Below are 17,547 nucleotides of genomic sequence, written 5' to 3' on the forward strand. Positions count from 1 at the left end.
AAGTATGAAGTTATTCGTTCTTAAATCAAAACTTTCAAATGTCAGAGCGTCAAAAAACACTGCCAAGTGCCTTCTATTACGACGCCATGCCACGTTTTTTTTGTAAGGAACTAAAGGTTTAAGTGTCCTGCTCCAATAGTGATGAGCCCCTGGTATACCGGCCCTGTGTGGACTGCGAGCGTACTTGCGACAACCACGACGATCTTGAGGCTAACCCGAAGAAGTGCGACCAGCAACCGATAGAAGGTTGCTTCTGTCCGCAAGGCAAAGTAAGTTATTGCTAATTCCGTTGTACACTATTCCCTATTTATTCCCGCTGGGAAATGCATTTACGCTTCTATCCCGGGATTAAGCCAGAGACCAGATCCATTTTTGTGAGGGTATGTGGGACTGGGGCCAGCCGAGAACGTCTCACCGCAACCTAATGATAAATTTTATGAGGCTTAACACCTACACTCCAGGTTTATGGCCACGAGGCAGCAAGTTTGTAAGACGTTTTCCTTGTATGCCATGCGATCTTGTACCTTCAAATGGTACTATATATAAGGATCGCAAGACCAATCTTTTTTAATTGCATTTTATACAGGTGTGCCTAAGCCCTAGGTGGCCTAGTGTGTAGGACTTCGGCTTTACTTATAGTTTGAATCACAGCTCAGAATTCGAAAAAATACTTGTATATTGACACCCTAAATGTTGTCTCAAAACCTGCATATGGTAGGGTGTAAGCAACTATTAAATTTCAAGGTCAGAGGTCACAAAAAAGCTTTTTTTTGGAAATATCTCATTTCCTATGGGTTTTATGCTATTTTTATTTATTATCAATATTGTAGAATACAAAATTCTCTACAAATTTTGTTTAATTTTTTTTTTTATACGATGAACCGTTTTCGAGATAGAGGGCGGAGAGCGCGCGGTCACAGCATTACTTCAGATCAACCGGTGCCTCCGGTCGAAAATGCGCCATATATACTCGCAGCTGATGAACTATCGAATTCCGAGATTCATACCTAATTTAAGCTTAAATGACTGGACTACAATTGATTCAGTGGTAAAGGAAAACATCGTGAGGAAACCTGCATGCCTGAGAGTTCCTTACAATGTGGCAATGGCATGTGGAGCCCACCAACCCGCACTGGGTAAACGTGGTGGACTACTGCCTAAACCCTTCTCATTGTGTAGTGTGTAGTTTACAGGCCGGTAATGGAATGATATGGTGATGATGGTGATCCAGATTATGTTTAGGTATTACCTTAGATCAGCTTTGGTTTAATATTAATATTGGTTATATATATATATATATAGAAATCTCAACAATATATATATATATTAGGGTGATCCAAAATATTTTTTGTTTATATTTTATTTTTTTCAAACAGGCTCAAAGGTTTATTTTATGACTACTTAAAAGTGGAGTTATGTGTTATTAGTAACCTAAGTTATCTGTTCGAAAGGTGCGAGTGAACAACACCTGCATAGAACCAAACAAGTGCTTCCCATGTGACGCCAAGAAGGAACACTATGCGGGTGACGAGTGGCAGGTGAGTTACAGGGTTCAGTAACCTTGAAAAGAAAATGATGTGTTTGTGTGTACAGCAATAAGATTTTTGGCTCCATTTAATAAACTTGCGAAGTAGTAAGCGATTTAGAAACTTATATTTTTGTTTAAATTATCCCTGGTGTCTTCGGCCGTTGCTAGAGATACTCTCTTACCTACAACGAAACGCCAAAATTCAAAATTAAAAATTCTTTTATTCAAGCCAAGTTATATAGCGTTCCGGTACGATGTCGTGTAAAGCCGGGAAGTGTACAAAGGTTCCCCGGGCGTCTAACAAAGGAACAAGAGAGGCATGCCGTGTCAGTTTTTAGTTTGGGGGGACACCCTTTAGAGTGGGGAGTCCCACATAATCTAGGGTCTGAGGTAGCAATAAAGATTTTCCACCACGCAAAAAAAAAAGGCTAGCCCGTTACCATCTTATGACGGCAGAGTGGCGCAGTGCTGCCAAGGCCGTGGGTTCGATTCCCACAATTGGAAAATGTTTGTGTGATGAACATGAATGTTTTTCAGCGTCTTGGTGTTAATCTGTATATTATAAGTATTTATGTATATTATATTCATAAAAAAATATTCATCAGCTATCTCAGTACCCATAACACAAGCTACGCTTACTTCGGGGCTAAATGGCTATGTGTGTATTGTCGTAGTATATTTATTTAGTATATTTTTTTATCTTAGACTGCATCAACACTTACCACCAGATACGACAGCAATTTAGGGCTAACTTGTAATTTAATAAAAATATTTTTGTTTTAACGACTCCCCGTATTGCAATCTTAGGAAGACGCTTGCACAAAATGCTCATGCAGCAAGTTGCCAGACGAGAACGCAGCGCACGTGACCTGCGCGACTCAGACATGCACCGTGCCCGTGTGCTCCGACCTGGAGAACCGGTTCACCGTGCCCGGGGACCCAAGCGCCTGCTGTCCCGAGTACATGTGCGGTGAGTACATCATCGTCACCAATAGCCTACTGGGCTATTAAAGACTTCTCTTAACGGGAGCGTTCGCCCATAATCACACCTCTTTTGGTATTTATGTATATATCAAAACACTCTTAGCACTATCCCTCTATATATAAAAAAGAAAAAAGAAAATTGGGCTAAAGATATAATAGAGTGGTATCCTAGAGACGGTAAGAGAAGAAGGGGAAGAACCTGGGGGAGGCCTATGCAAAGCAAGACAATCAAGCGTAACCGGTGTCTACATAAGTAAATAATCAGTAAGATAAGATTGTTGAAAAGGCTATAAACAAATAAAAAATAAAAGCACTATCCCGTTCTCTTGCTGTAAGTCCTTTCTGCAAAGGTTGTCTGTAAGAGATTGCTTATAGCAATAAGGCCGCCTTTACATGTTCTTTTCCTGTGTGTTTACGTGCAATAAAGTGTTTCTTCTTCCTCTTATTCTCTTTTTGACGACCTCCCTGGCGCAACGAAGAGCGCTGTGAATTTAAGTAGGCAATTCGGAATTTATAATTTCTGAATTTTCTCTAGTCTGGTCTGGTGGGAGGATTTGGCCGTGTCTAGTTACGACCCTACCTACAAAGACGTGCCGCTGCGCGTTAAGTGTTCCGGTGCGATGTTGCGCAAAAACCGATTAGGGGTATGACTACCATACTCCCTTACAGGTTAGCCCTCTACCATCTTAGGCTGCATCATTACTGGTGAGATTGCAGTCAAGGGCTGACTTGTAGTGGAATAAAAAAATAACCACGCTGGGCTGACGGATTGGTGATCGCAGAAGTATAGTAGTACCACAGAGGACGAGCATTGTTCGTCCGCGTTTATTACAGATTTTTACGTTTTCCTGGGATAAGAAGTAGCCAATGTTACCTTCCGAATTTTTAACAAGCTCTCTGCAAAAAATTAGGTTGATTGGTTGCCTAATTTAGGCGCTAAGTAAGGACAAACAAACAAATTTTCGCATTTATAATTTTAAGTAACGATAGACTTGCGCTTAGCGATAATCATGCCTCATGGAAAGCAATAATGAGATCTGAAGTTGGGTTGCGCTTGCCTAGACAACAACACTTACTTACTACAAACTTTATTATATTAGTAGGTTATCTACTGATTTCTTTCATTGGATCTCTATTGATTCCTTCTAATAACAAACACAACACTGTAAAGTAGCTAAAATCTGCTACTTCTTGCCGGCTCTTCTCGGTGGAATCTGTCAAAAGTGCTTTTAAACTGGGCCTGAAATAAATGAATTTTGAATTTGAATTAAACAAATAATTTATTTACATTGCAGTTTTGAAACCTCTGGATGAAAGGTGCGAGGAACCGAAGAAGTTGGAGTGTGGATTCGGACAGGTGTTGAAAACAAAGACGAGGGCCGATGGATGCAAAGAGTTCGCTTGCGGTAAGACATTCTTCTTTTCTTAGTTTTTTTAGTCCTATCAGACTGGTCGTGGTTGCATTTGAGAATCGTGACTAGCTTGACATTCCGCCGTCAGGTGCCTAACAGTTTATTTTCGTGTGCATACATGTAGGGTCTCAATTGTAGTCTTTATTCAGTACGTGCATCTCATTGGTTGGTCTTCCGCGTGCTCTGGTACCTGCTAATTTTCTTTGCATCACGAGACGTTCAAGGGACACGCCTTGTAAATTCTCTCTTGAACTGTAGAAGATAGACAGTTTGACTTAGTTCGGGGCAGTGGCGTGCACTTCATACATGCACAAAAGCGCTGCATACCCTAAAATTCTTGTATGACTCATAAATGCGAAGGATTTTTCCATTTTATGGCACCTTCCTTCTTTATGCATACCCTGGTCAAAAACTCTATGCACGCCACTGGTTCGGGGAGAATTGGTTTATGGCACGAAACATTTTTCACGTCACATCCAACAGAACATTCTAGAATTATAATTAAAATATTTTCTTCTTGAAGTAGTACAAGAATATGATGATAAATTCTGTAGTGCAAGATTTAAAAGAAAATGTTTTAACGAGCAGACATCACGGTGTACGAAATGATAAACAGAAACTTACATATATTCCCTTCTAAAAATACTTTTCTTAACTACACGCCAAACAGTATTAGTTATACTTTTAAAATGATTTAATTAATAAATCACATTTTTAATTCTTGTTTTCTTTATTAAAACAGAATGCAAGCCGGAAGAAGAATGTGACCCGATCCCTGAGGAGAGCGAAGTAGAAATGATAAAACATGGCGTGAAGCGCGTTGTCGACCGCAGTGGATGCTGCCCCAAGGTGGAGCTGATCTGCGTAGCGTGCCCGAAGCCGCCCGCCTGCCCGAAGTTCCAAACCCTGAAAACCACTAACATCAGCGGGGAATGCTGCCCGGAACACAAATGCGGTGAGGATACATCTATTGGTGTTTCAGCAATAAGGATTGGAGTGGCCATTTCCATAAAGGCGGATATTCCTACTTCTCATACTTGCAAACCCTGAAGACAGCAGTGCCTGATTACGCAACTGCGGTGCCCGTAGCAAATTCTTTAAAAGAGCCCTTGATGCTATGGGTTCTTAAGTATAAAGTAGTAAAAATACAATTCAATACTCAATACGTATCTTAAATACGTATACACGTATCTTAAATACAATACGTATTTGCTACCTTTAGGTTACAATTTTTTGGGTAATTAATAGTTCAATTCAATTCAATTCAATTTTATTTATTTGCTGATACAGGTAAATAGGTGTTACAGGAATAAAAAAAAATGTGCAGATCTTAACTGTACCACGCTAAATTGGCATGCAAATTGATGTCAGGGTAGTGTTTAAAATTGTTACTACTAGGTACAATTAAGATATTGGCAATTACAATGTTTATAATAACACAATACAATTAATAAAATAATAAATTACAATTAAGTTGATATGGGCACATGTCAGAATACAAATAAATTAATAATTACTAACCAATGTAATTTTAAATATTCATCAATAGTATAAAAATAATGTCTATTTAAATATTGAAATAACTTATCTTTTAAAAAAAAAAAAAAAAACCGGCACTGCAAGACAGTCAACTTCAGCGAGGAATTTTACCAGAAATACAGGTGTGGTAAGGGTTGGTCTTATAAAGCTTCAGCCACGAAAATAGACGTGGGGATAGGACGTGTTCCAGACCACTAACATATCCGCAGTTGCCAACTCTGATCATCACCAACATCAGCGAGGACTTCTGACTTTGACTGGGGACTTGGAGACTTTGGGACTGGAGTAGCTATTAGGGTAAACATATTATGCGTAATGTTTTTCATACAGATAATTCGGTCGTTTAATAACTTTGCTCTAGGTAAATTGGCGATCGAATAACTTGACAATTGATTGTTTAAATTTGTTCATATGCTATAACAATGTTAATTTATGAATGTTTTATAATGTGTAAAATAATGTCTGTAATGCTTTTTTATCGCAGAACTACCGAAAGACAAATGCGTGGTGAATCTCGAATGGCAAGCTGCTTCGAAGGGTGGCGAAGAACGGCGGCCTGAGCCAGAAGTTATGCTGAAGGATGTGAGTAATGTATGAGTTTTTAAGCGCGCTCCATTTTGGGAGGATCAAGTTCACCACAGGCACGCATGTAAGTTTTCAGAGTTATGTGCGTTTTGCATTCGAGAAATCAAATATCTATGTCAAATATCACGTAGAAGGAAAATATCGTGAGGAAACCTACCAGATAGTTCTCCACAATGTTCTCAAAAGTCTACCAAGTCAGACTTGGCCAGCGCGTCAGACTGCCGCCTTACACGGCTTGCCTCTCTCGCTGTGCGAGGAGCCAGTGCCCTGTTGTGGGCCGGTAACCGTTAAATAAAATTATGATTTCATTTGTAATGGTTGCGTTTCTTTATTAATTTTTCAATTCTTATACTCCACACCAAACAGATCCTCGGCAATGTACGCACGTTTCGATCCGAAACCGGCGCATCCTCAGATGTTGACTTTACAATAAATAATTGTTAAGCGATGGTTTTGCTTCCAAGACGTGTTGGGTACACGTCTTGGAAGCAAAACCATCGCTTAATTCGCTGGTGTGGGTATATACTCTGTGGGTGCAGATGGACGCGGCGTGGCTGGACGGGCCGTGCCGCTCGTGCCGTTGCGTGGCGTCGCTGGGCGGCGCGGCGGCGCAGTGCGCGGTGGCGGAGTGCCCGGCCGTGCTGTCCACGGAGCAGTTCGTGCTGGAGCCGCGCGCGGTGCCCTTCGCGTGCTGCCCCGCCGCCGCGCACGTGGCGTGCCGGGACGGCGACTACATATACAAGGTATGGCGGCCGAGATGGTGGCGAAGCGAGACAAAGCGCTGTACCATGTTGATGCTTCTATTTTTAAACAGACTTCCTTGAAAGGAAGGAGGTTATATGTTTTGGTTGTTTCTCATTTTAAACCCCCCGCGACGCAAAAACGACGGAGTCTTATAAGTTTAACGTGTCTGTATGTTTGGGTGTGTTACCATACCCATGTATCGAATTAAAAGGCTTGATTTATCATTATTAGAATACTACACTAAAACAAATTTCTAATTCGAGATGGCCATGTTAACATCACATTTTTTTCACAGCTACAGCTATCTACATTTAAAGACGGGGATTTTTAAAATTATATTTATATATATTATATAATACTCTCGTACGGATTACGCAGATGCATTCAGTCTATATGATTATTCTACTGCTATGTCTTGCCGGTAGTTTTATATGTTATTGAAGCTTGGACTCAAAAAGCCGATACTCAAAAACGTCTCGAAGCCTTTGAGATGTAGTACTACGATAGAACGCTTCGCATTAGCTGGGCACAGAAAGTTTCTAACCTGAGAGTACTCCAACGCGTCGCCAGAAGCCGGGAGTTACTGCTTATCATTAAAAAGCGTAAAGTCAAATATCTGGGCCACGTTCTGAGACATTGCTCCAGCTCATAATGGGCAAAGTAGAGGGCAAACGACGTGTTGGAAGGTGGAAGAAGTCATGGTTGCGCAACATCCGTCAATGGACCAATATTGTAAGCGTGTAAACATTGTTTCGTTTGGCGCCAGACTGCGAGAAGTTCGCTGAACTGACGGTCAACCTCCAGTAGTGGAGAGGCACAAAAAGAGAGAGATTCAGTTATCGGGGTACATCCACATTTTCTATTAACGTTAGTAGTAGTTAAAGTTAAGGTAATCGTTGCAGATAGGCACCGAAGACAAACCTCTGCGGTTTTATAGGTGCTTTTATACTAACTATTTTGATTTAACTGTTTGATTTAATAAAAAAATGTGCAAGGTTTTTTTCGAAAACCACGATTTGATAAGTTTGACGCTTTGTCTACCAGGTCGGCGAGAACTGGACGTCTCCGTACGACGTATGCGAGTCGTACAAATGCTCGGAGATGGAAGATGGGAAGTTGGAGAAGGTCACCACCGTACAGAACTGCGACACTGATTGCCAACCCGTAAGTGTGAAAATTAAGTACTACTTGTCAGTGGCGTGCACAGGGTTTTTGACCAGGGTATGCATAAAGAAGGGAAATGGCATAAAATGGAAAAATCCATCCCCTTTATGAGTACAAAATTTTTAGGGTATGCAACGCTTTTGTGGATATATGAAGTGCACGCCACTGCTACTTGTCCATTTATAAAAGAAAAGTGAGTGGTTGTAGCCGAATCAAACTCCTTCGCCCAAACGTTTTAACTTCCTGGTTAAAACATCGCAGATCCCAAATGTTTTAACCAGGAGGTCAAAAATCCTAGTAGTTCAATTTCCAGCACGCACCTTTACCCCTCGATGCAAAATCCACGGGGTTTTATAAGTTTGTCGTGTCCGTGTATCTGTCCGTCTGTGGCATCATAGGGCCCGAACAGATGAACCGATTTTGATTGATTTTTGTGGTTTCAAAGGTGAATAAGTCGACAGTCGCTAAGCTGTGTTTGATAAAAACCGGTAAAAGATGGCCGCCGCTACAAAATAACATATTTTTTGACAACTCCCTCAATATGTGTATCAAATGAAAGGTCTTTTGACTTAACTAGTAGAATAACGAAAACGATATTGATAGTCAGATAATTTAAATACCCAAATTCTCGCCGGGAATCAAACAAAATACTAAATAATACTATTAATAACTAAAAATAAAACTATAATAATAAATAATATTGAAAAATGATAAAACATTATGCCACAACTTATGTCTTTACCCAGGGTTGGGAATACTTCCCAGCGTCTCCCGACAGCAAGCAATGTTGCGGCAAGTGCAAACCCGTCGCTTGCGTGGTGGACGGGGTCACCCGGCAGGTCGGACAGTCGTGGACATCGCCCGACTTCTGCACCAATTACACATGCAAGGATCTTAATGGCACTGTGAGTATATTTTGACGCGTCTTATAAATTCATGAATGCAGTCTGCAGGCACGAATAAGCATGACTCATTGTCACGTTCCGCCTCAGCCGAGCGCGGAACAAGTGACAGAGACGCTAGATCGGCTTTAGCGGCATTTCAATAAATGTTCGGTCTTGCATGGAGTACTGAAGTCATCTTCATGATGTTATGCTCATCTTTATGATGTTTCCGCTAAGTACCAGTTGGTCGCTTTGGATGTTGTGTATCGCCGAGCCAGGAAACTTATAGGCGAGGATACACAACTTTTGACTAAACTCCAAATCTTGCTCATCTGCGTAAGGTAGCCAGTCTGTCGGTGTTTTATAGGATATACTTTGGAGAGTGTTCGCAGGAACTATTCGATATCATCCCATCTTCACTATTCTACCATCGCACTGCAAGGCACCGGGCGAGAATTCACCCCTTTGTTGTTAATATCCCAAGAACTCGCACGAAGCGATTTGATCCTTCTTTTCTTATATGCATGGCTGGCATAAGCATCTTATAGGCAAGCGCCTCCCTTCTTTGGCCACATCTACACATCTACACTTCCCATCAGGTGAGATTGTAGTCAAGGGCTATTACAGTTTAAAAAAATTGTTTGTTTATTTGTTTTGTCTTCCGCTTGAAGGAAGAAACAAACAAACAAACACATTTTCGTATTTATAATGTTAATAATACTAACTTACCAACCAATCAACTTGTCATTTGGTTGAAAGGATCTTCGTCCGTAACATAGACTTTTTATCTAGAATAATAAACGGTTCTCATGGGATTTGTAAAAAAGAGAGGACGTCCGCGGGTAACAGCTAGTTGACGAATAAAAAAAAAATTACACATCGGAATACCTAATAGCAAATTTTTAGACTCTGGCACTTGGTTGAGAAAAATAAATCCACACATCACAAGCATTAGAACTTTTAAAGAGATAATAAAGCAAAAAATAAAATCGATCATTTCGTTTCTTACACAATGAATGGTACATGTTGGGGAGACATCCTAGTAAGCATTAAAATTGGTAACTTAGCTAGGACGTGAAGGCCCAAAAAAACACACTTTTTCGATGCTATTTTTGTAACTATCTGTTTCAGTTACAAGTGCAAAGCGTCAACGAGTCGTGTCCAGAAATAACTGAGGCACTCAAGAAGCAGTTTGTCCTGAGCAAAGACAAAATTCCTGGAAAGTGTTGCCTCAAAGAGGAACCGATCGCCTGTCGCGTTGAGAACAAGATATATCAGGTGAGTTCAATATTAATAAATATAAAGCAGTAGTATAATAATCTCGGGTTATACTTATAACAACCGGCCAAGGGCGAATATAAAAATCATTTCGGTTGTATGGGAGTCCCCTTAAACATATATTTTATTCTGGTTTTTAGTATTTGTTTTTATAGCGGCAACAGAAAAGTACAAAACTGTTTAAATATCACGGTTCGTGAAATACAGCCTGTTTCACTTTTAGTGCACGGAATCTCAAAAATCTGCTTATTATGTTCACAAAACTCGAAAACTATAAGGATTGGCTTGAATTTTAACAAGTTGAATCCATATAAGAGTATTTTTATATAATTTAGCATATCATACCACAGTATACCGACCGATGGGAAAGTGATAGAGCTGGAGGAAGTTGTGAGCAAGTTGCGTTGGGATACAATAGGATAGTCTGAAGTCCGAGGGGGAGAACTCGATAATCTTGGAATCCGGCAACTTTTTCTACTACCGGAACGGCGACCAAAAGTCCCAGGGTGGTGTCGGATTTATCGTCCACTAGTCACTCGTGAACAATATTGTCAAAGTCGAAAGTGTGTCGAGCAGAGTATAATACATTATATACAGAATTACCAAACGGTATTCGTTGAAGGTCATACAGGTTTACCGTCGACCTTAGCACACGCAGACGAGGATGTAGAGGTTTTGTATGAGGACATCTCAAAAACCATACATGCCAAGAAAACTTACTTCAATGTAGTGATGGGGGGACAAGTGGGGCAATTTGGATATGACCAACCCGCAGGGGCCAAATGTTGGCCGATTTCAAGGAGAGATACATTTTTAATTAAATAAATATAGTACGACAATACACACATCGCCACCTAGCCCCAAAGTAAGCGTAGCTTGTCAAAGTCAAAGTCAAAAATATCTTTATTCAAGTAGGCCCGTGTAATTTTTATATACGCATCATAGGTGGCACTTTTGATGCGTACATAAGAATTACACGGTAGTGAGATGATGGCGATAACCACATTCGTAAACTTAAAACTAAAGCTACGAGGGTTCCAAACGCGTCCTGGTCTAAGAAGAAGCCCACAACAAACTTAGCCGGATGTTTTTTTTTTGTTATCACCATCTCACAATGGAATTTTAAATTATTAGTAGAGTAACCTGGTTAGAGCAATAATTTACACCCAAGCTATTTTATCGTTTACGTAGTCCTTTATACTATAATAGGACTTTTCTTACGTTTAATACAAACTTTGAACTTTTTAAGAGACATCTCCAAGATGTCAATTGGTAGTTTATTGTAGAATTGTATGCAATTTCCTTTAAACTAATTATGAATTTTATGTTACCTAGTATATTGCACTGTAAGTTTATTCTTACTTCTAATGTTTAAATAATTTCAGTCACATTTTTTCTTAAATTTAGAAATGTTTTTATGAACGTACATTAAATTGTGTTATGGGTACTAAGATGACTGATGAATATGTTTATGAATAATATACATAAATACTTATAACATACAGATAAACACCCGGCCACTGAAAAACATTTATGTTCATCACACACAAAACTTTCCAGTTGTGGTAATCGATCCCACGGCCTTGGATGATTTAGAAATTGCATCGTCACTTGGCAACAAAAATATCAACCGTTCTTACCCCATTCTAGGAGGGTCAATCCTGGACAACTTCGAACCCTTGCAAGAACTACACGTGCGCCCGTGACGTCACAGGAAGACTTTCGCACGAAACCAGCGTGGAGAACTGCGTCAAGGAGTGTAATAAGGACCAAAAGTATGTGGAGCCAGGCGTCGGCGTGTGCTGTGGCCATTGCGTCCAGGACAAGTGTATTGTGGGCGATGAACTAAAGCAACTAGGTGAGTGACGTCATTTCTTTTCTCTTTTTTGTTCCACTACCTTTATCTCAACTGGATGATGATACAGTTTAAGATTCTCTTTTGTAGTAATTAAATTGGTGTACCAATATAATTACTAAAATGGTAGCGGGCGTACCTGGGCGGGGAGTATTGCAATTTTATCAAACCAAGCTTAGGGTTTTATTATAAAGGGTAATCGGTACGCAACCGCGATTTCTTCTGTGTAAGTCCCACCATAACAAATGTACAAAATAAAGATGGTCGCTTACGGCGTTGCTCATCAAAATAACTTTAAGTTATCAATTCAAAGTAAAGAGATTCGTAGAAAAACCAGAGTTATGTACGTTGTAAGTAATTCAACACTGTGAAGAAACCTGCATGCCGGAGAGTTTTTCATAATGTTCTCAAGGTCATGGGAAAAAAGGATATTGTCTTACCGCTAATAAATTTCAACTCTTTCTGCAGGTGAATCGTGGAAATCTCCGGACAACTGCACAACATATTCTTGCGACGGCACAGTGGGTCAGGTTTCCCTGACCTCGTCGCCGGAGCTTTGTCCGGACGTTTCCGACTGTGCGCCGGAAAATCTCGTTAACCAGACCTGCTGCCAAGTGTGCAAGCTGAAGCCTTCTGACCAAAGTATGCTCCATATGTTATTATTCTTATTCATTTTGATTTATTACGCGATTCATCATATATACATATACAACGTGTAACTGAATCACGAAATACTGTTGAAGGGTGCATAAGTATATTAGTATATTTCATAAGGAATCAACCTGTAAATATATTAAATGAAAAGAAGCAAATTTATTTTTCCATTCAAACGAAATCAAAAAACTCTAAGTGTTAACTTATTGACAACCCTATTGAAAATAAAAGACGTAGTACCGCGAATAGTATCTTCGCTATGCGACGCGTACCTAATAAAGTGACAGTAGTTACTTTGTTAGGTACACACACATATTATTAAAAAATAGTCTCCATGTTGGACTCGAATTTTATTTTATACATTTTTATAATTTTTATTAGTGTTTTTTATATGCATTTTAAATTTATAAAATTAATTTATATAGATCTGATGAAGAGTATTGGAGTCAGACTCTTAAAAATAATTCAGAAAATCATACGACATAATATCACCTGTACACTCGAAAGGGTTTCAGTTTATCGAGGAACACCCACTATTTGTACAAAAGTTTTCAATCTCGATTTATGCAAAAATGTATTTACTTTTTAACTGTCATAAAATGGATTGTTTAAGTAGGTTTTTTCTATTCATCCAGGTAAATGTGTACCAACGCCGATCCCGCAGAATGATACGCTGGGTCTGATCAGAATACCCATGAGCTTCAAAGGTCTTTGCGTTAACAAGCATGAGATACCAGGCTTCCAGGAGTGCCGCGGTAGTTGCGACTCCAGCACGATCTACAGTAAAGGTATGAAAAAACTCGTGTCTTCGTGTCAGAAGTTATATTACTTTGGCGGTAAACACATTTTTTGAAGTTCTACTTCTTTAGGAAAAAGTCTACTTCTTTAACGGCGTTAGGAAAAGTCATGGGAGTGAAATTATACACGATTTTACTCGTAACTGGAATTTAAATTGTAATCGCCATCATCTCACTACCATGTACGCATTTGCTTTCTTCGTCCCACGGCCTTGGACTAATGGAATCAAACTCTAAAATGTATGTGACTGGCTTACAGTATCTGGGTGTTTATATTCTAAGTATTTATGTATATTATTCATTAAAAAATATTCATCAGTCATCTTAGTACCCATAACACAAGCTACGCTTACTTTAGGGCTAGATGGCGATGTGTGAATTGCCGTAGAATATTTATTATTATTTCTCATTTATTTATTATTTATTCCTTATTTATTTATTTTACATCTTCACGGCAGGGCCATAACTACATCATTTATGGGTAATAAGACAAAATAGAAAGAAAGTTGACATTGAACATTATATAAGACATGATATTAATATATAGTGATACTCTGCGAATATTGAAGTAAAGGTCATTCAATCATCATCATCATATAAACCGATAGACGTCCACTGCTGGACATAGATCTTTTGTAGGGTGTTCCAAATTCCACGGTTCTGAGCCGCTTGGACTCAGCGGCTACCTGCGACGCGCCTAATGTCGTCCGTCCACCTCATCAATATTCTCATGTAATGTAGGCATCAGAAGTGCCATCTATGGCCCTTGAATAGACATATTTTTGAAGTGAAACTTCTTTAGAATCGTTGTGATTTCAAACGGGATGCAACGGAAAAAACGACAGGTAAGAGACACAAATACAAAAATGTGTGGGATGTAGCCGGCAAAGAATGATACAGAAATATAATATACTTTTTTATCTGGTTTTTTCCTATTTAAGTTACCAAGGAAACCGAATAATATCTAGATAAAGAAACAAACACATAAATGTACAGGACACAGTGAGATTGAAAACATTTTACATTTTTTTAACTATTCTAGTTACCATGGAAAATTTATCCTAATAGTTCTGATACTCTACATCCACCTCAATCTCTCGTAGGCTACTTTTCAGAAGTTACACTTCCGCCGTGTGTGAATAAATTGCACGGGATTTTTTGACTTTGAGTTTGACTTTGCGTTGCTCAGAGGCCGGCCGCCACGAGTCGCTGTGCGAGTGCTGCCAGGCGACGCACTACCGCGGCATCACGCTGACGCTTGACTGCGATGACGGCACGCGCGTGCCGCACCGCGTCGCCTCCCCCGTCACCTGCGGCTGCCGCGGCTGCGGGGCGGCCGAGCGGCCGTGGCAGCCCGCGCCGCAAGAAGGTGGGTCCTCGCCACAGAATTACGAACGTACAGAAACCGTGTACACGACTAATGTTGAAGCATCAGAAACCAATCCACTTTAGATTGGTTTCTCCAGTGGCGTGCATTGAGAGTATGCACAGGCAATGCATATGATATAAAATGAAGAAAATCTCCAGTACGAGTTATAAATACTTAAGGGTAGGCTTTTTATAACTCTTACAATGCCTATCCTTGAGTTTTTTATAACTCGTACTGGAGATTTTCTTAATTTTATATCATCTGCATGCACGCCACTGGGTTTCCCGGACAAACGTTTTGTCACTTCATACCATTTAGCAGTAGACAGTGATTATATCATCTCTAATGTTCTAAGTTTGAAGCGGTGACAGCGAATTCGAACCCAAGCACGCACCCACTTTACCCGCGTCCGCGTAAGCGCACACTTTATTGGGTATTGTGTTTTTGAAATTTCAGTACCAGACAGGAATCAGAACCTTGGCGATGTCAACGCCATGCTTCGCATAGATATTTCCGAAATAAAAAAATTAGCCTATATTACTTCGTTTTATGTTCTAACTGCCTCATAAACTCCAATTTAAGGCCGTTCAAAGTCTAGCCGTTTCGGAAATCTGCCCCTGAAGTGTAGCCACTACACCGCTTAAGGTGCAGATTTCCGAACTACTACTATTACTATTACTTACTATTAATAATCATTCACCAATGACTAAAATAAACTTTTTTTTCCAGAAGGTTCCGGTACAAATTATTAACCTGCATTCCATGAAAATAAAATAAATATCTATTCTATCTTGTCAAAACAATTAGTTGTAATGTAAAAGTTGTTAATAAAGCAAAGGTCAGTGATAATGTAATCTTGAAATTTTGTAAATAAATGAATTGACAACATACAATCTATTTTCTCGCATTTTTTGAAGTTATACTTCTTTAGCGGCGTAAGGAAAATACCATGGGAGTGAAATGATACGATGTTACGAAATGCGCTCTCACATGGTTACACGATTTTAACAGAATGAAGGTAGTTGCGAAACCGCGTGAGAGGGGAATACACCGTTCGCCAGCTCATTTTTTACGATGCGCGCACACCGTCACAAATAACCGACACCCTGAAGTTAGCTATAAAGTTTGACAGTGTACACTTTCAATTGTTAAAGTCTGCAGGCTAAGGCTAAATTATACAAAAATCTTAAATTTCAGTGTTCAGTGAAACTTTGTAGTCCGATAATAAGATAATGATAAGATGAGAGAATGCGTTATAATACAACTTTTAATGTATTAAACTTTTTTTTTTTGGTGTCGTTTTCTCTGCAAATGTAAAATAAGGTACAAGATAAAATTTTGATAGGATTTTTATCTTTTTACGCTAAAGAAGTATAACTTCTAACCCGTGTACATAAGAACACGCACGTTTTTTGCATCCATTTCCATTTTATTCCATGGTTATAATCTTACCAGGTGGTAAGTGATGACGGAGTCTAAGATAGGAGCGGACTCACCAGTTAGGGGTACTTATGTTATAACGATACCCATAATGTGGTGTGGCTTCGTACCGGAACGCTAAATCGCTAAGTAACAATAAACAAAATAGTATAGCATAGTATAGTAAGTAATGTTGTACTGGGTTCGCAGAGGCTTTTATGGTTGGAACATCGCGTAGGGAGTATCTAAAGAATTTTTTTTCATTCTAATATTACTATCTCGCTCTAACTTATGATGTCGTCCCTGTCACTTACCAGACCCTGTTAAGGGCGAACCATAAAGTAAAGCTTGTAAAAAATATCACTCCAAAACTTGATTATTTTGCCGCGCGAGGTGTGAATAGTAGATTCAACTCGGGGTTTAAGCTGGTTTTGTTTTGGGCGCTCCTAAACCCTTGCTACACTCAGGATTCTTAACACCTTCGCTACGCTCGGGAGTTACTCTAAAATCCCTAGTTTGATTGTATTTATCCCGGCGCCCGTAACGTAAGTCATTGCTTTGCCCCCTTGTTGAACAATCTACTATGATTAAATTCATCAGTAAGGAATTTAGGACTATAAAAAAGGAAGCAATACAAATTGGAATAACCGTAATATATTTAAAAATTCATATAAAACAACACAGCACTGGAAACATTAACTAAATGTACAGAGAGTTTATACAGAAATAGATATTAAATAGATCACATAATTTTAAAACAAGTTCTTATCAAAGAATGAAGAACATACAGAAACCCTGTACACGACTTATATTGAAGCATCAAAAACCACTCCGCTCTAGTAGTGTTTCTCGAACAGGCTGTTCGGCAGTCACTTCACTCCATTTAGCATTTGACAGCAATTATTTTACCTCTAAACGTTTACCATATAATGAGAAAAATGTGAAAAGTTTGTGAGCTAGCACCATTACGCGAGTGTAAAGTGAGAGGTACGCGGGCCGTTTTCACTGTTCTTGGACACTATGCATGCAATAGGCTTCATGAGGATTCTGTGTGATCTTAATTCTGCGGTTCTATGGCTGTTTTCATTATCAATCAGGCTAATATAACTTTTTTGAACAAAATTCAACAAATTCTGACTCACCGGAAGACCGATTAGTTCGGGCTTGTTGGTTAAGCGAAACAACTCATTTGGATACCTGCAAGTGCGGGTTTCAAATCTGAACCGGAAAACAGATATACTTACGAAGCAAGTCAAATAAAAGTTTGCAAGAATAATAATTTCTTCAATCCTTATACTCCACACCAAACAGATCTTCGTTTCGCTCCGAAACCGG

General features: G+C 39.4%; 1 protein-coding gene across 3 annotated transcripts in view; it reads left to right on the forward strand.

The window, feature by feature from the left end:
- Positions 1-15,683, forward strand: part of LOC120624559 (hemocytin) — an 89,075-nt gene extending 73,392 nt beyond the window's left edge. For 2 of the 3 annotated variants that reach the window (XM_039891191.1, XM_039891189.1), the window contains 15 exons: positions 140-269; positions 1,452-1,538; positions 2,336-2,498; positions 3,808-3,918; positions 4,667-4,879; positions 5,948-6,045; positions 6,588-6,791; positions 7,837-7,956; positions 8,703-8,861; positions 9,972-10,118; positions 11,769-11,976; positions 12,442-12,615; positions 13,263-13,415; positions 14,614-14,793; positions 15,523-15,683. In XM_039891191.1, coding sequence (XP_039747125.1) covers positions 140-269; positions 1,452-1,538; positions 2,336-2,498; positions 3,808-3,918; positions 4,667-4,879; positions 5,948-6,045; positions 6,588-6,791; positions 7,837-7,956; positions 8,703-8,861; positions 9,972-10,118; positions 11,769-11,976; positions 12,442-12,615; positions 13,263-13,415; positions 14,614-14,793; positions 15,523-15,545 — 2,170 coding nt within the window. In that variant the 3' untranslated portion in view covers positions 15,546-15,683. The remainder of the gene's footprint in view (positions 1-139; positions 270-1,451; positions 1,539-2,335; positions 2,499-3,807; positions 3,919-4,666; positions 4,880-5,947; positions 6,046-6,587; positions 6,792-7,836; positions 7,957-8,702; positions 8,862-9,971; positions 10,119-11,768; positions 11,977-12,441; positions 12,616-13,262; positions 13,416-14,613; positions 14,794-15,522) is intronic. The other variant, XM_039891190.1, reaches the window with a different exon arrangement.
- The last annotated feature ends 1,864 nt before the right edge of the window (positions 15,684-17,547 follow it).

Source organism: Pararge aegeria, chromosome 6 (genome assembly GCF_905163445.1).
Source record: "Pararge aegeria chromosome 6, ilParAegt1.1, whole genome shotgun sequence".
Taxonomy (NCBI): Eukaryota; Metazoa; Arthropoda; class Insecta; order Lepidoptera; family Nymphalidae; genus Pararge; species Pararge aegeria.